A 25045-nucleotide genomic window follows, 5' to 3' on the forward strand; every position below is an offset into this window, starting at 1 on the left:
AATTCTGTATTTTATTTATTGAGTTTTTTTCTTTCCAAATTTTTGTTTAAATTCCAGTTATCAGGGACACATGGGTGGTTCAGTGGTTGAGTGTCTAGACGCCTTTGGCTCAGCCTGTGATCCTGGGTTCCTGGATTGAGTCCCACATCGGGCTCCCTATGAGGAATCTCTCTGCCTCTGGCTTTCCTTCTGTATCTCTCATAAATAAATAATATCTTAAAAATTAATTAATTAATTCCACTTAACATGCAGTGTAAATTTAGTTTCAGATATAGAATTTAGTGATTCAGCACTTGCATATTATACCGAGTGCTCATCACAAACAGTGCCCTCCTTAATCCCCATCACCCACTTAACCCATTCCTCTCCAACTTCCCCTCTATTAACCATCAGTTTGTCCTCTATAGTTAGGAGTCTGTTTCTTGGTTTTCCTGTTGAGAGTTTTTATCATGAATAGATATTGAATTCTGTCAAATGCTATTTTTTCATCTATGGAGATGATCATATGATTTTTGTGTTTCATCATATTAATGTAGTGTATCGCACTTACTGTTTTGTGTATGTTCAACCTTCCTTACATTACTGGGATGAACCACTTGATCATGGTGTATGATCTTTTTAATGTGCTGTTAAATCTGGCTTCCTAATATTTTGTTGTGAATTTCTGCATCTATATTCATCTGGGATATTGGTCTATAGTTTTTTTAAATTATTTTTTATCTTATTTAAAATATTCTTTATTCAAATTCTATTTAGTTAACATATATTATTAGTTTCAGGGATAGAAATTAGTGATTAATTCGTTGCATATAACACCCAGGGCCTGTGGTTTTCATTTCTTGTAGTGTCCTTATCCAGCTTTGGTATCAGGGTAATTCTGGTTTTGTAAAATGAGTTTGGGAGTGTTCTTTCCTCTTTGGTTTTTAGAAGAGTTTGAGAGAGAATTGTGTTAATTCTTTAAATATTTGGTAAAATTCACCAGTTAAACAATCTGGTCCTGGGATTTTCTTGCTGGAAGGTTTTTGATTTCTGAGTCGGTCTTCTCAGTATAGGTCTGTTCAGATTTTCTATTTCTTCATAATTCATTCTTGGTAGGTTGTATGTTTCTAGGAACTTACCCATTTCTTCTAGGTTGTCTAGTTTGTGGGCATATAGTTGGGCATAGCAGTTGTTTATGATCCCTTTTATTTCTGTGGTATCAGTTGGAGCGTCCCCCCTTTCATTTATAATTTTATTTATTTGGGTCCTCTCTTTCTTCTTTGGTTAGTCTTGCTACAGGTTTGTTTATTTTATTTACCTTTTCAAAAATTCAACTTTTAAGTTTGTTAATCTTTTCTGTTATTTGCCTGCTCTCTATTTTACTCATTTACCAAATAGATTTGCTCTTAAATGAAAGTAAGACTCTGCATAAGGACCTTGCTACACAATCAAAAGTATATACTGTCAGTCTTCCTCCTAGTTTCCCCCCAAAGACTATCTAGCCATTTACCAAGGTCGTTGTGCATGGGGGTTATACTTTTACAGGAACTAATGGACACTGACACTGAACTGATAGGAATTTCTGGAGATGTGATTCACTAGTCAGAATAAGGCTTTCAGATGATAGGTAATAGATGGCACTTTGGCTCAGGTCCATTTCTACAGTGGGTCTAGTGGGTCCCCAAACCCACTCTGGTTATTTCTCTAGTTCTGGAATGCATAATTGGAATAAACATACTTGGCAGCAAGCAGAATTCCCAGTAAATACTCCATCATCAAATAGAAATTGTATGTATAAATGTATTCCCACAGGTTCTAATGCCACAAATAAGTTTCATGGGCAGTTTTCTATTGCTGCTATAGCAAATTACTACAAATTCAGTGGCCTGAAACAATACCCATTTATTATCTCACAGTTCTATAGGTCAGAAGTCAAGCATGCTCAACTGGGTACTCTGCTTCGGATCGCATAATGCTAAATTCAAGGTGCCAGCTGGCCTGAGCTTTTATCTGTAGTCTCTGGGTGAAAATCCACTTCCAGATTTATTCAAGTTGTCGGCAGAATCCATGTATTTCTGGCTGTAGAAATGAAGTGTCCTTTCTTTGGCAGTTATCAGATGGAAGTTTTTCTCACCTTCTAGAGGCCAGTGCATTCTTTGGCTTGTGGCTTTCTCTATCTTCAGAGCTAGCAACTGGGTGTCAAATCCTTCTTGCACTATGTATTTCTCTGAGTTCTTTTTCATCTCTCTGATTTCCTCTTATGCTCTCCTCTTCTGATTTTAAGAGTTCATGTGATTACACTGGATTACCCAGATAATTCAGGTTAATCTCCTTATTTTAAAGTTGACTGATTAGTAACCTTAATTACATCTGCAAAGTTCCTTTTACCATCTAACATAACATCATCACTGGTGTGACACCAAAGGGCAAAGGTCATGGGGGCCAGAATTGTGCTTGCCCATCCCTCCTTCCCTCCCTTCTTTATATGTGTGTCTGTCTGTCTATCTTTATCTACTTTTATCTTCTCCCATCCTTCTACCATTCAAAATAGGGTGTGTTGATAGTAATTAACCATATATATTAGTACTTAAATTAGAGGTATAACCATTACCCAGTGGTGAGAACTCTGACCTCTTGTGGAGAGAGGATTGGTCCATTTTTGGTTGCATGAGAGATAATTGCATCATGTTAGAAAATAAGGGTAGTTAGTAGAAGTGTGTATGGATACCAAATTGACCTTGAGTGGACTGTGATAATATACTTTCTGGGTCAGCTAAACTAAAACTTCATTTCTGAGAATTACATTCCCAATATAGGATTGAGTTAGGATTAGTCACGAGAAATTTGCATAAAATTTGGATGTAGGAAGTGAATCAGCAGCCACTGTTTTATATACTCTGAAGGTCAGCAGTGTGCTCAGGCATTATGGCAGCCTTCATGCAATATCACTATCTGGTAGTTCACTTAGCTGACATGGAGTGGCACCTCGGCCCACATACACTCTGATCCTGCCAGATCTTTTTTAGTTTCTCCATGTCCTAGGTCATAGTAGTAAAAGGCACCAACTATTTCTGAAGGCCTCCTTTATCATCAAGTTTGGAGGCAGTATGTTACAACTTTGTTAAACTAATATTTGTTACGTGGAGCACAGGGTGCTAGATGATGAGTCAGGGCAACAATAGTGATGAAGTGGTTCATTGACCACAAGATTCCCTGATGCCTTCATTTAGATTTTAAAAAACATATCATCCAGCTTTTTAAATTGTTCTTATCTTTAGCTAGAAACAGGTAGAGCAGAATTTTTGATGGGACAATTGTCACTTTCCTTCCCCCCACACACCCTCTGTGTGTGTTGTGGGGTTGGACTTGTCTCCCTATTCCTTATGGTATGTGAAAGTTCTCAATGCCTCACAATAATGTGCCTTTTTTTTTTTTTTTCAGAAATGATTGGTGGTTCTAATATAACTGTGGTATATAGTATATGTATTGGGGGAAGATGCAAGAAAGCTGCATCTTGGAGCTATAGGAAAGCAAGGATGAGGTCCTGAAGATTTCTTAAGCACTAGTACAGCAAATGTCGGTTTAGATGAGGAGGTTGCATTGACTAGGCTGTCCTAAAAAGGCTCTCTGTATTGAATAAGAAGGCCTTCTTCTAAAAGGGGGATGTGATTATGGAACTAAGGGGATATAAAAGAAAATGGCCCAAAGCAGAGAGAAAGCCTCTTGAAAATACTAAGTCAAGAAGCCTAAATTGGACAATCCATGTAGAGTGAGCCTCCTGTATATTCATCAGCAGTGGTATATTCCCAGATTAGAGGGATGATAGCCAAGAAAGACTTCTTTTTTTTTGATTCTCGCTGATGTGTAGGTAGTCACTAAACCTAACTCCTGCTCATTCTTCTCACTCCCTTTTGTTACCTACCTCCTGCCCACACCACTAGCCAGATGAATGCATAGGAAGAGGTAGAAAACGGAGAGAGAAAAAAATCACAGCTTTTCCTTTGCCTGAAGTTCATAGCAAGTAGATAAGAACTTCACTTGAGTTTGGCGAGAGAGTTTTGAGCTGAACTAAACTATTAATAATACTTACATGTGATTGAATATATAAAAGAAGTTTGAAAGGAGGGACGCTTGGATGGCTCAGTGGTTGAGCATCTGCGTTTGGCTTAGGGCTCCCCAGAGGGAGCCTGCTTCTCCCTCTGCCTATGTCTCTGCCTCTCTCTGTCTCTCGTGAATAAATAAATAAAGCCTTAAAAAAAAAAAAAAGAATGTTAAAGGAAGTGAAAAAAATCTAGTGTGGTCAGAGAAATGATTAGAAATCTAGTGTGGTCAGAAAAATGATTAGAAAAGACAAGGGGCACAATTAAATGGCAAACCTTAGTTTTCTTTTTTTTTATTATTATTTTTTTTATTATTTATTCATGATAGTCATAGAGAGAGGAGAGAGAGGCAGAGACACAGGCAGAGGGAGAAGCAGGCTCCATGCCAGGAGCCTGACGTGGGACTCGATCCCAGGACTCCAGGATCGCGCCCTGGGCCAAAGGCAGGCACCAAACCGCTGAGCCACCCAGGGATCCCCAAACCTTAGTTTTCTATTCTTACTTGAAAGCAAAGCCAAAACCATTTCTTGGTTAAGCTGTTTGATTAGTCCTTTGGCTATATCTACACTGATATTAAGTCCATTGTTCATTTTCTTTCAAGAACTTTGTATTAAAACACTATATTTGAGCAGCCCTGGTGGCTCAGCGGTTTAGTGCCTCCTTCAGCCCTGGGGTGTGATCCTGGAGATGTGGGATCCAGTCCCACATCAGGCTCCCTGCATGGAGCCTGCTTCTTCCTCTGCCTGTGTCTCTGCCTCTCTTTCTCCCTCTCTGTGTGTGTCTGTCATGAATAAATAAAATCTTACAAAAAAAAACAAAAAAAACCCAAAAAACAAAAAACCCACCACTATATTCTTGGGGCCCCAGACTGGCTCAGTCAGTAGAACGTGGAACTCTTACTCTTGGGTTGTAAATTCAGTTGGGTATAGAGATTACTTAAAATCCTTTTTATTTTTTTTTTTTAAGCAAAAACATATTCTTGTTACATGGATATTAGTCCTCCTTTATTTCTTTAAACATCTTAAATATATTTGTTTTGTGATTCTTTTCTGATTGCTCTATTTTCTTGAATGCAAGTTATTCCATGTGTCAGCTTTATTGAATTCATTTGTTGACATTTTTTTTTTAATGATTTCTGATTTCTGGGTGTAAGTTCATCTTCTGCAGAATACTGTTCCTTGTGTTTTGATTAGTGATAGCTCTCGATAGGGTGACTGCTTGCCTGTTTCTTTCTTCTTGATGTGTTTTATAGCCCCTGACCAAAGAGAATTTCCTTTCTTATTTTTAATGTGGTTATATGTTAGTTGATGTATATTTTAAATTATTAAAATGTAATTTCTCCAGGTTTTATATTGAGAGAAGGTAATTTCTGTTATCTGGAAATGAGTCTAAATTATTTGACATATAATATGTAGACTAACATAACTAAGTTATGTTGGTGTTATTTTTGCTAAGAAAAATAACACTATTTTTCTTAGCAAATAATTAGCAAGTTTCTTTCATAACCTACTCTTGGAACAGAATATGTCCCATCTGCTTTACAAGGGCCCAAATCTCTTAGCTCTAGCATAGAGCAATTTTTTTTTTGCATAGAGCAATTAATATGGTAGCTATGATTGCAGTTATATTAGAAAACATATGCAAATGGACAAGGAACTTGCCAGAATGGAAAATACTAATTTTATTAAGATGGTGAACTTATGGATGACTTTTTCTCTTTTGACATTCCAGAATTTTTGTATTATATAAAGAGGGCATAATTTTTGAGTATATATTCTAGATAACTTTTAAAAATCATACCACTTATACAGACCCCCCCCCCCCATTAAAATACCAAGTTGCCTGTAGGGTAAAGTCAAACTTCTCAACTAAGTATCTCCACAGCTTTTCAAAGATCTCTTCTCAGATTGCTTCTCTTAACTCCTTTCATTTTCTTATGCTTCATTTAGTCCAGTCTTGTTCCTCACCCTTGACACAGACACTGCTAATTTCTGCTATGTTTAAAGGATTGAAACACATTTTTGCAGGGTCGTTTTTCTAGGTACAGGATACTGGTTCTTTTGGTCCATTGTTTTGCTCAGTTTATTTGGGATCCTGGCTGCCTACTCTTCATTGCTGGTGGTGAGTAATGTTTCATTGCGGTTGGTGAGTAATGTTTCACATTTCTCCTATTCTCTTCCTGAGAAGCCTCATGAGGTGCTCCTATCTGAGATGGTATCTAGTAGGTGCTGGGAGCCTTCAGAACCTAAGATCATGCTTGTCTTAGCAGAGTTGGGGTTTGTATCAGCTACTTGAATCTTAGGCGCAAGGGATGGATGGAGGAAAAAAGGCTTGTGCTATTAGAGGATCTGTCTTAGAACCTCCTCTTTTAAAAGGTACCAGAACATCCTTTTTCTTTTTCTTTTTTTTTTTAGAACATCCTTTTTCTAATCTTGTTTCATAGCCAATTATTTTTATGGTTCACCCAGTGTTGTTATTTTAAACACCCCAGATTCACATTACATATTGAACTACCGCATTCCATATCCTGTCTCCTGAGCATCAGTATTTCTGGGCCTTACAAATTAGCTAGTTTTTCAGACCTATTCTAATATGCAAATGTACATTAGTTCTCTAGTCCAGGTGCAGAGTAGTAATATGTAAGACCTTTGGCAAATAGTGACCCCATTTCTGTTTCCTGACATAGTAGTGTAGTGTGACATGAGAAATTCAGGCCAAGCAAGAGAAAAGTCTTTAGAAGTGTAAAGCTAGGGGAGATTAACTTTCAGGTAATGGGAGTATTTCAGTGCCCACGTACACATAGGACATATATATCTTGGGCAGCCCAGGTGGCTCAGCGGTTTAGCACCGCCTTCTGCCCAGGGTGTGATCCTGGAGACCCGGGATCTAGTCCCATGTCAGGCTCACTGCATGGAGCCTGCTTCTCCCTCTGCCTGTGTCTGTGCCTCTCTCTCTCTCTCTTTTTCTCTCTGTCTCTCTCTCTGTGTCTCTCATGAATAAATAAATAAAATCTTTTTTTTTTTTAAAAAAGACATATATATCTTTCCCAGATTTCACAATTCCCTGACCTTACTGATTTCCTTTCTGATACAGAAAACCCCAACCCACCAAATCCATTGCAATTTGCATTTTTTCAATAAAATTTGTTAATCATTGTATGAGTGATAAGTATTGAGTATACAGTGATCAACAAAACATGCAGTTTCTGTTTTCATGCAAGACACTTCAAAGAGATAGGTATAAGATGTAAAGTTATAAAAGTGTCATAGTTCGCTGAGTTTAGATTCTAGTAGGGCAGCTAACTCTTAGACAAAAATAGCTAACCCAGACAGAATATTATATTTGTCATTAGAGAGGCCTAAAAAAAAGTTCTGCATGGGTTCTGAGAAGGAAGAGGTGACTTTCAGCCAAGAAGGAAGACTTCTTGGAAGAGGTGGCACTGATGTGTGATCTTGAAGGGATGTTGAATTTGGGCATGTGTATAATATGCAGATGGGGGAAGAACATTTCCAGGCTGTGGGAACATTATGACAAAGTTGGCACGATAGAAATATGGAGTGTGGGTAGATAGGAGGGAAAGGTCAGTTTCTGTTAGCATATAGAGCATAATGGAGAATAATGGGGGCATAGCTAAAAAGATAGGCTTGTGACAGATTTTGGAAGGTCTGGAAAGTAAAGCTAAGACATTTGGCATAAATCAGATTTCTATTTCAGGAAAACCATCCTGGAAGTTTTGATGTGGAGGGTGGCTTTTCTTTTAATGGGGAAAATGCAGATGAAGGATGTGCTCTGGGCCAAACTCTGGCCACTGACTTGTACTGCTTTTATACACAGTGCACATTAAATGGTATAGTTAGCTTCTAAGGCAGAAATGAGTTCTAGTGTCCAATAAGGCAATATATTATAACTATCACAAACTTCCTACTCTATGGTACATCTTTTTGGATACATGCAGTGGCAATAACAGTGCACAAAGAGGAAAATCTGAGTTCTGTTTCTGTTGTTAGGTTACTTTGTAACCTCTTTGACTCTCAATTTCTTTTTTTTTTCAAATGAGAATGATAATATTTAATTGGCATTTTATGGGGCTGGATAAAAAGCAAATGAAATCAGATATATAAAATTATTTTGATAAAATAGTTAAGAGCTTTATATATTCCCTGCTGACTTGGAGCTAGTTAGATTTAGATTAAAATCTAATTAAGACTTGTTGACTAAGTATCAGATTAACAGCAGTGGTTAACTGTTGTAACAATGGCACTGATTCCTCAAGAGCTTTTAAATAACTCTTGGAAGGGCTGGCCTCTGCCTTCTCTTCTGTCACAAGTGAGTCTAAGTAATAACCAGAATACAGTTCATCACAGGGAAAAGAAATTGTTAGGAACTCAGGAAGAGTATCAGTATGGCAACTGTTAGGAAATTCCAAAGAATTCTTCCTGGAGGTGCTAGTGAACATTACACATAGAAGGTGACATTTTAACTACCTTGGAACCAGTGGCATGGGGAGGGAGAGCTTTTCAGGCAGAGGAGCAGCATGGCAAACTACCAGAGGCTGCAAAGTACAGGTATAGCAAGAAGTGAATATAGTGCCAGACTGTGAAGGGAATTCTGAGATATAGAACAGTGCTTTGGGCAGCAACTTGGTGATTTCAAAATAACCTCCTTTTTCTTCTTTGCTTTTCCAGGTACTTGCATTTTTGTTAGTTTGGGAAGGGTATGAACTATACCTGCACTGGTGTCATAAGGTAGGACACTGAATCTTTGTAGGAGACCTTGGGCCAGGACTGAATGTGCCTCTTAGGACTCAGTGTTAAGAACAGAGTGACCCTTTCTTTCATTGTTCCTTCTAAGAAGAGATCTATTTACATTGTTGTAACTGAAAGCCTTAAATTTCTAACAGTTGTAACTGATTTACTGATGGAGCTGAACTCAAACTTTTTTTTCACCACTCCTTATTAAACCCCTCTGTGACCCTGTTCTTCCCATCCCAGTAACATCATAGGCAAGCTCCATTACTTTCTCAGTCCTTTATAGTCATAGGAACATTCTCATCTCGGTCAATAAAAATTTCAGTTCATTGTAATAACCCAAACTTCCACAATATAAGATTTTTCCTCTCCTTATTTGGGCCTGACCCAGGCCTGGAAGCCTGCATGATAGAGCATGATGTCCTTCTACCTCTTTCACCAGAATAGGGCTAGGAGAAGAGGGGCTAGAATAAAAGAAACAGTGGCACAAAGAGGGGCAAGAATGTCATCCGGGGTTGATGCTGTCAGGACCAGGTAAATATTCAGTTGTTTTTATCCCACAGGGTTTTTCTGTGTGTATTTTCAGAGACCCTTCTGCTAAAATCTTGTCTGTGCTGAAGTGTGTGTCTATCTTCCTATACTCTCAGAAATTTGTTGAAATCTTCTTGACTCACCCTTAGTTTGGAGCCCTTTAAAATGACTCCACAGTGGTGTCTCTCAAAGGACCTATATTTGTTCTACGGAAAGCAGCATCTCTGCCCCAACATCTGTGGACATGCAGCTCATTTCCAATAGCCTCCCTCATTTTGTTCTGTCATGGGCTTGCTTGAGCAGCTCCAGCCGCAGCCTCTTGCCTTTTTATAAACTTTTTTCAGGCATGATTTGACACCATATTTTGTTTTTCCTTAAACCCAAGAACATACCAAATTCTGAGTGGTCCCCTTAAAATTTCTTCATACTCAAATGAGAAGAATGAACTGGAAATGTAAAAGGGTTATTAGAATAGGTCAAAATTGAAGTCATAAGATCTTACAGGGAAAGAATGTAGATTGAGAAGTGAAAAAATAGGCCTTATTGAGATCACCGTGTGTTTTGGGGTTGGACACTGATCGGTTAGTCTCTACCAAGAATCGTGTGGAATCTAAAAAAAAAAAAAAAAACAAATGAGTAGACAAAAAGCAAAATCAGACCAATAAATAAAAAGAACAAACTGATGGTTGCAGTGGAGTGTGGGGGGGAGTGTTGGACAAAATGGGTGGAGGGGAGTGGGAAATACAGGGTTCCAGTTATGGAATAAGTAAGTCACAGGAATAAAAGGCACAGCACAGGGAATGTAGTCTGCGGTATTCTAATATTGTTGCAGGTGACAGATGGTAATTACACTTGAGGTGAGCATAACATAACATAGACAGTTGTCAAATCACTATGTTGTACATCTGAAACTAATGTAACATTGTGTGCCAAATATACTCAAAATGTTTTTTAAAAAGGAATGAAAAAGGAATCCCTCTGATTGAAACCATTCTTTTTTTTTTTTAAGATTTTATTTATTCATGAGAGACCCAGAGAGGGAGAGAGGCAGAGACACAGGCTCCATGCCGGGAGCCTGATGTGGGACTCGATCCCAGGACTCCAGGATTGCACCCTGGGCCAAAGGCAGGCGCTAAACCGCTGAGCCACCCAGGGATCCCCAAACCATTCTTATTACTATTCAGGCTTATGCCTATTTTAGAAATCATGCCTACTTTGTCTCTGGCAGTTAATGCTGCTACTTGACCTCTGCCACAGCAGGATCTCATTATTGCCTTTGAAATCAGGAAACTAATTTCATTGGTGGTATCTCACCTTTATTCAGTCATAAGAGGTTTAGCCACCACTGTGCTTTTCAAGGATACTGACACTCTCCTCACTAGTGTATTTTTCAGTGTCCTCTGAGACCTCCCATAAAATATAATAAGGGAATGGGTGACCTGCTCATAGGTGATACCATTTCAGCAAACTTTTCTCAATAAATCTTTGGATTCTTTTTTCTATATTATACCAAGAAATTGCTGGTATCCCAATTTTGTTAAGCATAGGCCGCTATTGAACCAAGGTTTCGAACAATCAAACAGTTAGAACCACTTTGAGATGTGTAATACCTGGATTCTAGTGTATTCAATTCAGAATCTCTAGTAAGTACACTCAATAAATTTAGCCTGATCTAAAATTGTGTTCTTTTCTCCTTGTCCAGCACCCTTATGATTCATTCCCATACATAGTCTGCAGGGTTTTTGACCAATATAAATTAACAAATCCCTTTTCTCTTGAGGCATTCTGGGATCTAATTCCAGTTATGAGTCTATAGGAGATGAGAAATGATGGAAGTAGGGTATGGGAAGAGTAGGCATCCCCTTGGAAGGTAATTACCTTGATTGGGTCTTCATACCATGAAAGATTAGGCCTAGCAGACTTGAGAGGAAAAACTGCTTCTATTAGCAAGGGAGATTCTGTAGGACTTGAAGTGTTAGTTGTCATGTATTCAGAGTAAACCCAGAAGGAAAGGATTAGCACTAAGCTTTTTTTTTTTTTAATTTTTATTTATTTATGATAGTCACAGAGAGAGAAAGAGAGAGAGGCAGAGACATAGGCAGAGGGAGAAGCAGGCTCCATGCACCGGAAGCCCGATGTGGGATTCGATCCCGGGTCTCCAGGATCACGCCCTGGGCCAAAGGCAGGCGCCAAACCGCTGCACCACCCAGAGATCCCAGCACTAAGCTTTTAACCCATTCCTCTTCTACCTAGGGATACTTTGGGAAGAATGACTGACCTCAATCAAAACTTAATAAGAACCCAACCTCCTGATAAACACTTAAGATGTTTTTTAGTCAAAAGATAATAAAGAATCCTTGTCAATGAAAATTTCTAGCACAATATAACTTGCTAAATATAAATAATATTATTGTAAATAATACTGGAATTTATATGTTAGGTGAGAGACATGGCTGGCTGGAGTTGTATGATTAGTGGGATATAAGCTAAGGATGCTCCATAACCAAAAAGGCTCCTTCTTTGAAGTAATGTTTTCCTATAACTTTGCTCAAAACACATCTCACACTCAAAGAAAATGAAAATACTGATTTGAAAAGATATGAACCCCTGTGTGTATTGCAGCATTATTTACAGTAGCTAACATATGGAAGCAGCCTGTGTCCATCAGTCCTTCTTAAAGATAAAGAAGATGTTATGCTAAGTAAAATAAGTCAAAGAAACAAATATATGATTTCATTTGTATGTGAACTCTAAAAACCAAAATGAACAGGCAAAAAGTGGAAACAGACCTATAAATACAAACAAACTGATTGTTGCCAGAGGGGAAGGGGTAGGAAAGAAGCATAAAGAGGAGAAAGAAGTGGGGAGTGGAAAGTATATCTCCCAGTTATGGAATAAATAAGTCACAGAGGTGAAAGGTGGTACAGCACAGGGAATGTAGTCAAAGGTATTGTGACAGTGTTGTATGGTGATAGTAGCTATATATGAGGTGAGCATAACATTATGTATAGACTTGCCCAATCACTGTGTTGTACACCTAAGACTTTTGCAACATTGTGAGTCAACTATATTTCAATTAAAAGAAAACACACCTCACATTTTAAGTCCCAAGACCCAAATGCATCCTAATATAGAAGGGGAAAGACCTTTTTATGAGTAACTGCATATGACGGGTTGACATTTCTCCAAGAGAAAATGTTTTATATGTACCTTCTAATTGCCCGAATACTTTGAATCATTATTAAGTTTGGTGTTGGGTAGATTATAGAACAGTATGAGATTCATGTGAGCTTGATTTGACAATTAAACTTTTATGTTGAGACGCTTCTGTTTTGTTAATAAGCTACTTAAAATTTTTGCATCTGTGTACATAGGAGAGATTGGCATATACGGGCATACCTTATGTCACTGCACTTCACTTTATTGCAGTTTGCAGATACTGTTTTTTACAAATTGAAGGTTTGTGACAGCCCTGTGTCCGGCAAGTCATTGGTGCCATTTTTCCAACAGCATTTACTCACGTTGTGTCCTGTATCACATTTCTGTAATTCTCACAGTATTTCAGACTTTCTCATTGTCATTATATTTGTTATGATGATCTGTGATCAAGAATCTTTGTGTTACTGTTGTAAATGTTTTGGGTTACCATGAACCACCACCATGTCAGATGGTGAACTTAATTGATAAATGTGTATATTCTGACTGCTCCACCCACTGGTCATACCCTGTTTTCTTTCTCCCTTTCCTCAAACCTCCCTATTTTCTGAGACAACACTGGAAGTAGACAATATTGGAATTAGACCACTTAATAGCCCTACAGTGGCCTCTGAGCGTTCCAGTGAAAGGAAGAGTTACATCTCTATGCTAAATCACCAGCTAGAAATGATGAAGCTTAGTGAGGAAGGCATATCAAAAGCCGAGATAGGCTAAAGACTAGGCATTCTTGCACCAAACAGCCATGCTGTGAATGCAAAGAAAAAGTCCTTGAAAGAAATCAAAAGTGCTATTCCGACAAACAAGAATGGCAAGAAAGCATTGCTGATAAGAAGAAAGCTTTGGGATCCCTGGGTGGCGCAGCGGTTTGGCACCTGCCTTTGGCCCAGGGCGCGATCCTGGAGACCCGGGATTGAGTCCCACGTTGGGCTCCTGGTGCATGGAGCCTGCTTCTCCCTCTGCCTATGTCTCTGCCTCTCTCTCTTTCTCTGTGACTATCATAAATAAATAAAGATTTAAAAAAAATTTTTTTTTAAAAAAGAAGAAAGCTTTGGTGGTCTGAATAGAAAATCAAACCAGCCGAAGCATTCCCTTAAGTCAAAGCCTAATCCAGAGGAAGGCCCTCTCTTCAATTCTCTGAAGGCTAAGAGAAGGTGAGGAAGTTGCAGAAGAGAAGTTGGAAGCCAGCAGAAATGGTTCATAAGGTTTAGGAAAGAAGCTCTCTCCATAATATCAAAGTGCCGGGTGGAGCAACAAGTGCTGATATAGAAGCTGCAGCAAGTTATCCAGGAGATCTTGCTAATTCATGATGGTGGCTACACTTGACAACAGATGTTCAATATAGACAAAATATCCTTGTATTGGAAAAAGATGGCATCTAGGACTTCAATGGCTAGAGAGAAGTCAGTGCCGGGCTTCAAAGGACAGGCTGACTCTCTTGTTAGGGGCTAATGCAGCTGGTGATTTTAAGTTGAAGCCAGTGCTCATTTACCATTCCAAAAATCCTAGGGTCCTGAGGAATTACACAAAATCTACTCTGCCTGTGCTCTATAAATGCAACAACAAAGCTTGAATGGTAATATGGTTTACTGAATATATTTTAAAGATTTTATTTATTTATGTTAAACACAGAGAGAGAGAGAGAGAGAGAAAGGCAGAGAGGCAGAGGGAGAAGCAGGCTCTATGCAGCGAGCCCGATGCGGGACTCCATCCTGGGACCCCAGGATCATGCCCCAGGCTGAACGCAGGCGCTAAACCGCTGAACCACCCAGGGATCCCCATGGTTTACTGAATATTTTAAGCCCACTATTGAGACAACCTGCTCAGAAAAAAATTTTCTCCTGCTCATTGACAATATACCTGATCACACAAGAGCTCTGCTCGAGATGTACAGCAAAATGAATGTTTTCATGCATGCTAATACAACATCCATTTTGTAGCATAGATTAAGAAGTCATTTTGACTATCAAGCCTTATTATTATTTAAGAAATACATTTTGTAAGGTGATAGCTGCCACAGATAGTGATTTCTCTGATAGATCTGAGCAAAGTAAATTGAAAAGCTTCTGGAAAGATTCAACATTCAAGATGTCCTGAAGAACATTTGTGGTTCATGGGAAGCAGTCAAAATATCAACATGAACAGGAGTTTGGAAGAAGTGGATTCCAATTCTCAGGGAAGACTGAAGGGTTCAATACTTGAGTGAGTAACTGAAGACATAGTGGAAATAGCAAGAAAACTATAATTAGAAATGGAGCTTGAGGGATCCCTGGGTGGCGCAGTGGTTTAGCGCCTGCCTTTAGCCCAGGGCGCGATCCTGGAGACCTGGGATCGAATCCCACGTCAGGCTCCCGGTGCATGGAGCCTGCTTCTCCCTCTGCCTATGTCTCTGCCCCCGCCCCCTCTCTCTCTTTGTGTGACTATCATAAATAAATAAAAATATTTTAAAAAATGGAGCTTGAGGATGTGACTCAATTGCTGTAATCTTATGATAAAACTTGAATGAGCAGTTCTTATGGGTGAGCAAAGTGTTAAGATGAAATCTGCTGGTGAAGATGCTGTGAGAATGGTTGAAGTGACACAAAGGATTTAGAATATTATGTAAACTTAGTTGGTAAAGCAGTGGCAGGGTTTGAGAAGATTAACTCCAATTTGGAAAGAAGTTTTACTGTGAGTAAAATGCTGTCAAACAGCATCACATGCTACAGAGAAATCATTCATGAAAGGAACAGTCAACCAATGCAGCAGACTTCATTGTTATCCTATTTTAAGAAATTACCACAGTCACCCCAGCCTTCAGCAACCACCACCCTGATGAGTCAGCAGCCATCAACACTGAGGCCTTACACTGGCAAAAACATTATGACTCACTGAAAATTCAGATAATGGTTAACATTTTCAGCAATTAAGTATTTTTGAATTAAGGTACGTACATTGCTTTTAAAGATATAATGCTATTACACACTAATTGACTACAGTATAATATAAACATAACTTTAAATGCACTGGGAAAGCAGAAAATTCATCTGACTTGCTTTATTGTAATAATTTATTGTGGTGGTCTGGAACTCAACCTGCAGTTATGTCTGAGGTATGCTTGTACTTTTTCTTTTTTGTCCTGTCCTTGTTGAGTTTGGGTGTGAATGTTTTGTTGGCTATGTAAGACAAGTTAGAATGTGTTCCCTCTTTTTCTATTCTCTGGAAGAGTTTGTTAAAGATTGGAAATGTTTAAATGTTTGATAAATTAGCCATTTAAGCCAGCAAAGCCTGGAGGTATTTTATGAGGAGGTTTAATTATGGATTCAATTACTTTAATGGATAATGGAAAGGCGGTAACTAAGTAGTCTTTAGAGGGCAACACAGATGTAGAAAAATTATACATTTAGAGGAGAAAAACTTAGGGGCACTTGGGTAGCTCATTTGGTTAAGTGTCTGCCTTTGGCTCAGATCATCATCTCAGGGGCCTAGGATTGAGTCCCGCTCTGGGCTTTCTGTTTAGCAGGGAGTCTGCTTCTCTCTCTACCTCTCCCCACTGCTTGTGTGCTCTCTTTGTCTCTCTCAAATAAATAATAAAATCTTTTAAAAAAATAAAGGAGAAAATCTCAGAGTTGTGTTTTCTTGGTCTCAGTGTTTTTTCTTTGTGAAGTGTGTAGTGTTCTGGCAAGCAGATTTTGGTTTCCCTTTGTCCAACAAATATTTATTGGATGCCTACCATGTGCCTAACATTCTGCAAGGCAGTAAGGATATAATCATAAACAGTGTCCTTGATACCATGAATGTTATAGTCTTTGGGGAAGACATACATTGAAAAGGTAATTAGAAAGTACGATTTACTTGTGATTTTGTTGATTCTTACAAAAAATGTAGTGAGCCATTGTAAAGGCCATTGTTGAAGCTGAGAGATGCCTAGCAATATTGAGGGCTCAGCTGAGGCAGTAAAGGCGTCAAACTACATAGCTGAGTGATTTTTTTCCAGCCATGCTGTCCAGCAAAGACTTCTACACAAAGAAAGTAAGTGATTGGATCCATTCCATATTGGAGATTTGCGAGGTTGTTAGATTAAAAGGATGAGGAAATGAGATCCCTGACATTGTTGAGACACACATAAAATTCCCAACGACAGTTCTGATTCAGTTCTAGTGTCTGGAAGTCAAGAAAAACTTTCTGTTTCTCCAGATCGTGATTCTGATAGTGATTATGATATGCTCATTTTTTCTCTGGATTTTATGCAAGTTCTGGCGAGACAGGTGGCTGACAGCTGGGCTGTCACTTCAGGTAAGCATCATCCTATAGGTCTAGCACTGTCTGTTTAGATGTGTTCAGCCTAACTTTTGGCTTTCTCCCAGGTCTTTGCTCCTTACATACACCTGAGCAGCATAACTGTGATGGTTATCCTTTCCTGGCCTGTGGCCTTCTACTTGATCCATTTGGAAGAAGAAGGTATGTCATGTGGGTGGAACCTCGCCTGATTCTTTCAGCTCGGACTTTAGCTTGTTTTCTACACTTAGCAAAATGCAAGTTTGGCAGACAGCCACCACTATATCTTTTTGAAATTTGTTTAGCTTGTTACTTCTACATACTCTTTGTGGTTGAACTCAATGATTTGTGGTCTGTCACAGCATTTCTCTAACTTAACAAGTCTCCATCTAAAGAGGGATTCTTCTAGAATAATAAGAATTTTCTCCATGTTGTTACAGATTGTCTGGGAATGGATTGAGGGTGGGGTGAGAATAGAGGTACATTTTATTTGACCAGAATGTTTGTACAAGTCACGATTCCTTTAGTTTGTATCAAGTATTACTAGTTTCAAGGAATGAACTTACGATAGGTCCAGATGTCCCTGGTTCCTTCCTAGTAATTCAAAGCAGTCTCCTGTGTGTCCCTGACTGACAGAAATGTCTGCTTTTTCCACTGATTTCCTCTCCATTCCTAATATGGAAACAAAAGAGAATCAGCTATTTACTGAATTGTTTTGAGACTGAAGTTATCTTGCAGCATCTTTACTAAAAAACTACAATCTTCCTTTCTATGCATCTCTCTTTTTACTCTTAGTTAAATAAGGAGTGTTTGCTTCCTGACTTGTGGAAGGATGCAGGCAAAAGAAAGACTAGCTTGATACTTTTGCCATTGATGGTTGTATGTGTGTATATGAGTAGGTGGAGGTGAATTTTAGGCAATATTTCTGGGCAGGATCTTAAAGGGTTGATAATGATCTCTTTTTCATTTCCTGAATTTTAGCTAGAGTCAGAAGATACAAGATGGCACACAATGACAGAGAAAGAACCAAGAGATGTAATATAATCACAAAGTTGAGAGGTTAGAGCTGGAGATCTAGATTTGCAAGTGATTGGAGCATAAGTGATAACTTTTAAAAATGTGCAAATGGGTAAAATTCTCAGAGGTCTAAAATAGTGTTGAAATGGCCAGTGACAGCAGATATTGTGTGTGTGTGTGTGTGTGTGTGTTGTGTGTGTGTTGTGTGTGTGTGTGTATAAGAGAGAGAAGAACGAGTACCTAATATTTATTGATTACTTAGTATGACTCATCACTGTCCTATCAATTCTATGAGGAAGATTTTAGTAGCAAGATAGCCCCATTTTTAAGAATGAAGAAAATGAAGACCCAGAGAGGTTAAGCAATATGTTCTTAGTTACACAATTAGAAAGTGGTAGACTCTGGCTTTGAACTAAGATTTCTGTCATCTAGGGCTCCTTCCACTATATTGCACTGCCTTAAATATGGACATTTTAGGCTTTCCAGATTTCAGGGCTTTCTTAGAAGCAGCCAAACTACTCATCCTCCTGAGAAGGTATTCCTTAATATTTTCTCTTCATCCTACCTCCTGCACAGTTTATTCCCTTATAAATTTGCAGTTCCAATAATCTTTTCTTAACAATAATGCTTGTATTTGGATAACCCTATACTTTCAAATCACTGAAAATAAATAAGGGTGTGACAGAAATAGTAAATCAGCCAGTCCACAGAGTTAATTAAACCAATAGACTGGGTACTTACTGACTGCTGCTGGAATAGTTGGTTGCTTTGGTTGCTTGAGATGGTTCTCCATTCCTCTTCTGCTTTGTTCTCACTTCTCCCCCGACTTTTTCAGCTCTACAGGTGGCTATTGGATTGCCTTTTTTCTTCATCCTTTTATGTCTCTATGTTGTGCCATTGGGGATTCATTCTCCCTGCATTCAGGAGGAGGGTAAATTGGGACCCAAGCCAGACTTCTTTGGACATAGAGGGGCACCCATGGTAGGTCTGAACATGGGTGAGTAAAGGTATGCATGGGGTGTGGGGATGAGAATGGGACCTCAAAACCCTGGGAACCCATGGAAAGGAAAAAGGGTTAGCTTGAAATGACAAGAATAAGGAGTTAATTATAGAGGTTGTATTTGAACCTAAGTCACCTGACTTAATTTATTTTTATGTACTGTGCCCAGTGGTATTGCCTCACATGAGCAAAGTCCTGGAATCAGACTGGGTAGAGGAGAATATAGGCAGGCTCTTTGAAAAAAGAGCTGAGAGATCCAAACTTATCTTCCTAAAGCCTTTTCATTACTGGGCTCTCTCCCAGCCATAAAAGGGATGTTAGGATGAGAGATACTGAGGTATAGGGACTAATGTTCTTTACTTTCACAGCTGGGGCCTGAGAATACCATGATGGCCTTTGAGAAAGCTGTTGAACAAGGGGCCTATGGGCTGGAGAGTGATGTACATTTAAGGTAGGAAAGCATGGGCAGGGGTGGGGAGGAGATAAGACCAATGTTGTGGAAGACAACCAGCATGGCCCAAGTTGTAGAGAGGGCAGGCCCCGGGAAGTTTCTACTGTGTTTATGTGGCACATATCCACAAAGCACATACACACACCACTTCTTTACAAACCATACATCTGTACCCCTACATTCTCAAACATAGTCTCATAAATCATAACATGTACTATATGGTCTCCATACATAATTCAGGTTTGTCTTCATCGCAAACCATGTTAACATTTTAACCCCATGTACAATCTTAGCAATCTACTTAACATTCCCTGGGCACCTATTATATTCCAGGCCTTCTTGTTAAGTGCTAGAGAGAGGCAAATAAGATGTAGCCCTGCCTAAGAGATGTTCCCAGCCAGTGAAGGAGGCATGGCATGTTTACAAACACAGTATAAAACCATTTGTGGTGAGTTCCTTCCAGGGAAGAGTAAGTCCGATGCAGTGGAACCTCAGTGGAGGAAAAGGCCTCCACTTTTTCACCACCTATTGTGTGAAAAAGATCTATATCCTCAGAAATGTGTTTACATTGCCTTGAGAGAAAAATATTTTAACAGAGATGGAGAAGGAAGGTATGCTGGGCAGAGGCAGCAGTTTATTCAAAGGCATCTAAATGAGAAATAAGTTTGTAGATCATCAATAACCTGTGTGGATTCCTAAAGTGATATGCTTTGGGGACAGGAGAGGGCTATGTGAAGAAGAAGTATAGCTGTAAAGCTCACTGAGGCTTGATCATGGAGATCCCTAAATGTGTAATGGGCAGCTGTGGTAGATTTTAGAGAACATATTACCATATTGTTTTAGAAAGGCTCATCAGGAAGTGTATGAGGGAGAAATGTCAGGGAGTTGGGTGGTAGACTATAGCAGTGTCCAAGGGAAAACAAAAGAAAATTTGGATCAGAGCAGGGGTGAGGACACAAAGACATGCTTTGCTGTAGAACCTGTATACCTTAGCAACTGGAAGTGGAAAGGCTTAATCTGTAGCATGGGCATAATTAGACAATGTGGTGTGTACAAACTGTCTTCACAGCCCTTCCAAGGGGGAAACAAGAAAAATGAACCTTACATTTCACAGATGAGGAAATGTGTTTTGAACCTAGATTCAAATAAGGGAAATGTATTACTAAAGTCATAAGGCTAGAATTTACATGATAAATCCAGAATTAGAACTAGATTTCCTGACTCCTGACTGGGGTTTTTGATGTTACCCAGCAATGACAATTGTTTGATGCAGAATGTTTGAATATTGTGGATATTCTATCAGAGCACCTGGGTTCATTTGTTGAAATGCCTTGTGGTCATGGCATAATGTGGTAAAGGTGCTGAGTCAGTGAGGTCCTGGCATACTGCCTTTCTCTCTTCTGTTACTTCTGTGACCTCAACTTTGATGTAGGTGATCCTTCCAACCCCTCAGTTTCTTTGCTTATACCGGCACTATCCATATTCATGGATAGGTCATACCCTAAGTTTTATCATTACCAAAAATTGAATATCAGTTAGAGTCCAGTCAGGACACAAATACCACATCAGTAATTTTAACAGAAAAATGTAATATCCAGAATTACTAAGTGTTAAAATGTGGTTAACTACGAAGAGGTAAGAGGATCCTGAGAGTTCAAAAGTATCAAGTACAGCTACTGGAACTTCTGTTCCAGATGAAATGAAGTAAGCACATATCACCCTTTTTTCCCCCAAGAATTACAAAAAAAAAAAAAAAATACCCCTCCCCAAAAAACTGGACAAAATTCATTTACAAGTGCACATCCTGCCCACTCCTTTGAAGAATAAGAGATGTAGTTGACTTTCTTAACCCACAGAAACAGAGAGTTAGGCAAAATGAGGAGACAGAAGAATATGTCACAAATGAAAGAACAGGACAAAAATCACAGGAAGAGACCTAGTGAAACACCTATAAGTAACATGCCTGATAGAGAATTTATTTATTTATTTATTTATTTATTTATTTATTTATTTATTTATTTATTTTTAAAGACTTTATTGTTCATGAGAGACAGAGAGAAAGAGAAAAGCAGAGACAGACAGAGGGAGAAGCAGGCTCCACGCAGGGAGCCCAATATGGGACTCGATTCTGGGACCCCAGGATCATTCGGGACCCCAGGATCATGCCCTGTGTGTGGAGGCAGACTCTCAACTGCTGAGCCACCCAGGCATCCCCTGATAGAGAATTTAAAGTAATGATCATAAAAATACTTACTGGACTTCAGAAAAGAATGGAAGGCATCAGTGAGACCCTGAAGACAGAGATAGAAAACAAAGAACCATTTAGAGTTGAAGAACACAATAAATAGCAGCTTGAAAGAAGCAGAGGGACAATTTAATAAATTAGAAGACAGTAATTGAAAGCAAAGGAAAAAATAATTATGAAAACAAAAATAAACTTATGGAACTCAGTGACTCCATCAAGCACGATAGCATTCACATTATAGGGTTCCCAGAAGGAGGAGAGAAAAGGGGGTGGAAAATTTATTTGAAGAATTAAGAGCTGAAAATTTACCTAATCTGGGGAAGGAAACCGGTATTCAGATCCAGGAGGCACAGAGATCCCTCAACAAAACCAAAGTACCCATCCCAAAACACATAGTAATCAAAATGGCATAAAGTAACGATAAAGAAAAAAGTCTTGAAAATAGCAAAAGAAAACAGTTACATACAAAAGAAACCCTGTAAGGTTTTTTTTTTCTTTTTTTTTTTTTGAAACCCTGTAAGTTTATGAGATTTTTAAGCAGAAGCTTTGCAAGCCAGAAGAGTGTGTCACGATCTCTTCCAAGTGCTGAAAGGGAATAATCAACAGCCAAGAACACTCTTCCCTATCATTCATAATGGAGAAAAAGTTCCTCAAAAGAAAAAACTAAAGAAGTTCATGACCACTAAACTAGCCCTACAAGAAATATTAAAGGGGACCCTTTATTGTAAGAGAATGGAAAGTAGGAAATACAAAAACAGTAAAAGTATTTCCATAAAAAAACTAGTCAAGGGATTTACAAAATGAAAGGATGTAAAATATGGTACCATACACCTAAAATGGGAAAAAAGGAATAAAGAATGAGTTTGAATTTAAGTGACAGTCAACTTAGTATAGATTGCTATATGGTGAAGATGTTTTATACAAATCTAATGGTAACCCCAAATCAAAAACCACTATAGATATGCAAAGAATAAAGAGAAAGAAGTCCAAATATGTCACTAAGAAAACCAGCACAGAAAGCATAAAAGAGAAGAATCAGAAAAACGACAAAAACAACCAGTAACAAAAAATCAAATCCATATCTATCAATAATTACTTTGAATGTAAATAGACTAAATGCTTCAATCAAAAGACATAGGGTAAAGAAATGGATTGAAAACAAAAAAAAAGACCTATATGCTGCCTACACAGAACCCATTTCAGGCCTAAAGACACCTGCTAATTGAAAGTGAATGGATGGAAAAACATTTATCATGCAAATGGATGTCAAAAGAATGCCAGAGGAGCAATACTTAGACAAAATAAATTTTCTTTTATGTTTGAAAAATCGTTTTATTTTCATTCTAGTGTAGTTAGCATATAATATTAGTTTCAGGTGTACAATGTAGTGATTCAGTAATATATATAATTTTATATATTACTCCGTGCTCATTGTGTTAAATGTACTCTTAATCTTCTTCATCTGCTTCACTTATCTCCTCACTCACTTCCTCTCTAGTAACCTTCTGTTTGTTCTCTATAATTAAGAATTTGATTCTTGGTTTGTCTCATTTTTTTTTTTCTCTCTGTTCATTTGTTTTGTTTCTTTTTAAAAAATTACTGTTTTTTTCTTAATTTAAATTTTAGGTAGTTAACATACGTGCAATATTGGTTTCTGGAGTAGTATTCAGTGATTCATCACTTAAATATAACACCCAGTGCTCATCATAACAAGTGCCCTCCTTAATACTCATCTCTCATCTAGCTCATCCCCACCCCCCCCAACTCCCTCCATCAACCCTCAGTTTGTTCTCTATCCTTAAGAGTCTTTATGGCTTGTTACTTATATCAGGCAAAATAAACTTTAAAACAAAGAGTGTAACAAGAGACAAAGAAGGACATTATGTAATAATAGAGGGGACAATTTGAGAGGATGATACAACAATTTGAAGTATTTATGTACCCGGGATCCCTGGGTGGCGCAGCGGTTTGGCGCCTGCCTTTGGCCCAGGGCGCGATCCTGGAGACCCGGGATCGAATCCCACGTCGGGCTCCCGGTGCATGGAGCCTGCTTCTGCCTCTGCCTGTGTCTCTGCCTCTCTCTCTCTCTCTCTCTCTGTGTGACTATCATAAATAAATAAAAATAAAAAAAAAAAGAAGTATTTATGTACCCAACATAGGATCACCCAGATATATAAAAGAGATAATAACAAACATAAACAAATTAATTGATAGTAATACAATAATAGTAGGGGACTTTAACACCCTGCTTACATTGATGCATAGATCATCCAAACAAAAAATCAACAAGGAAATAGTAGCTTCATATTGACACACTGGACCAGATGGATTTAACAGATATAATTGAAATATTCCATCCTAAAACAGCAGAATGCACATTCATTTCAAGTGCACATGGAACAGTGTCCAGAATAGATAACATGCTGGGCCAAAAAACAAGCCCCAACAATTTCAGAGACAAAGTCATACCATGGATCTTTTCTGACCACAATGAAACTAGAAATCAACCACAAGAAAGAAGTTGGAAAGAACACAAATACGTGGGAGTTAAATAACATGCTAGTAAACAATGAATGGGTCAACCAAGAAATCAAAGAGGAAGTAAAAAATACACATGGAAACAAAGGAAAATGAAAACACAATTGTCCAAAATCCTTGGGATGCAGCAAAATCCGTTCTAAGAGGGAAATTTATAGCAATACAGGCCTACCTCAAGAAGGAAGAAAAATCTCCAATAAACAACCTAACTTTATACCTAAAGGAGCTAGAAGAACACAAACAAAACCTAAAACCAGCAGAGAAGGAAATAATAAAAGATTGCAGCAGAAATAATGATATTGAAACTTAAAAAACAATAAAACAATTCAATGAAACCAGGAGCTTGTTTTTGAAAAAAATCAGCAAAATTGATATACCTCTAGCTGGGCTCATCCCCAAAAAAAATGGTTGGCAGGGTGGGGGGAGTCTCAAACAAATTCAACAATGAAAGAGGAGAAATAACCAACAACACGAAATACAAACAGCTTTGAGAGAATATCATGGAAAACTATATGCTAACAAATAAGACAAACTCCCCCAAATTGAGAAATTCCTAGAAACATATAGTGTACCAAAAGTGAAACAGGAAGAAATAGAAAATTTGAACTGATTACCAAGGACATTGAATCTGTAATAAAAACTCCCAAAAAACAAAAGTCCAGGACCAGATGGCTTCACAGGTGAATTCTACCAAACATTTAAAGAAGACTTAATGCCTATTCTTCTTAAACTATTTCAAAAAATAGAAGAAAACCTTCTAAACTCGTTCTTTGAGGACACCCTGATACCAAAACCATAAAGAGACCACAAAAAAGGAAAACTACAGGCCAATATCTCTGATGAACATAGATGCAAAAATTCTCAAAAAATACCAGCAAACTCAGCATCAAAAAACAATCCAATTAAAGAATGAGCAGAAGACATGAACAGACATTTCTCCAAAGATGTCCAGATGGTAAAGAGACA

At 38.4% G+C, this 25045-nt stretch overlaps 1 protein-coding gene across 16 annotated transcripts in view; it reads left to right on the plus strand.

The window, feature by feature from the left end:
- Positions 1-25045, plus strand: part of GDPD4 (glycerophosphodiester phosphodiesterase domain containing 4) — a 119045-nt gene that overhangs the window by 13216 nt on the left and 80784 nt on the right. For 8 of the 16 annotated variants that reach the window (XR_005375625.1, XR_005375626.1, XR_005375627.1 and 5 more), the window contains exons 4-10: positions 6107-6200; positions 8765-8824; positions 16748-16846; positions 16918-17011; positions 17810-17887; positions 18681-18826; positions 19214-19296. Coding sequence is in view for 5 of the 16 variants with exons in the window: in XM_038568522.1 (XP_038424450.1) it covers positions 6107-6200; positions 8765-8824; positions 16748-16846; positions 16918-17011; positions 17810-17887; positions 18681-18826; positions 19214-19296 (654 nt within the window). In the remaining 11 variants the exon portion in view is untranslated. The remainder of the gene's footprint in view (positions 1-6106; positions 6201-8764; positions 8825-16747; positions 16847-16917; positions 17012-17809; positions 17888-18680; positions 18827-19213; positions 19297-25045) is intronic. The other 8 variants (XR_005375633.1, XR_005375634.1, XR_005375628.1 and 5 more) reach the window with 7 other exon arrangements.

Source organism: Canis lupus, chromosome 21 (assembly GCF_011100685.1).
Source record: "Canis lupus familiaris isolate Mischka breed German Shepherd chromosome 21, alternate assembly UU_Cfam_GSD_1.0, whole genome shotgun sequence".
Lineage (NCBI taxonomy): Eukaryota > Metazoa > Chordata > Mammalia > Carnivora > Canidae > Canis > Canis lupus.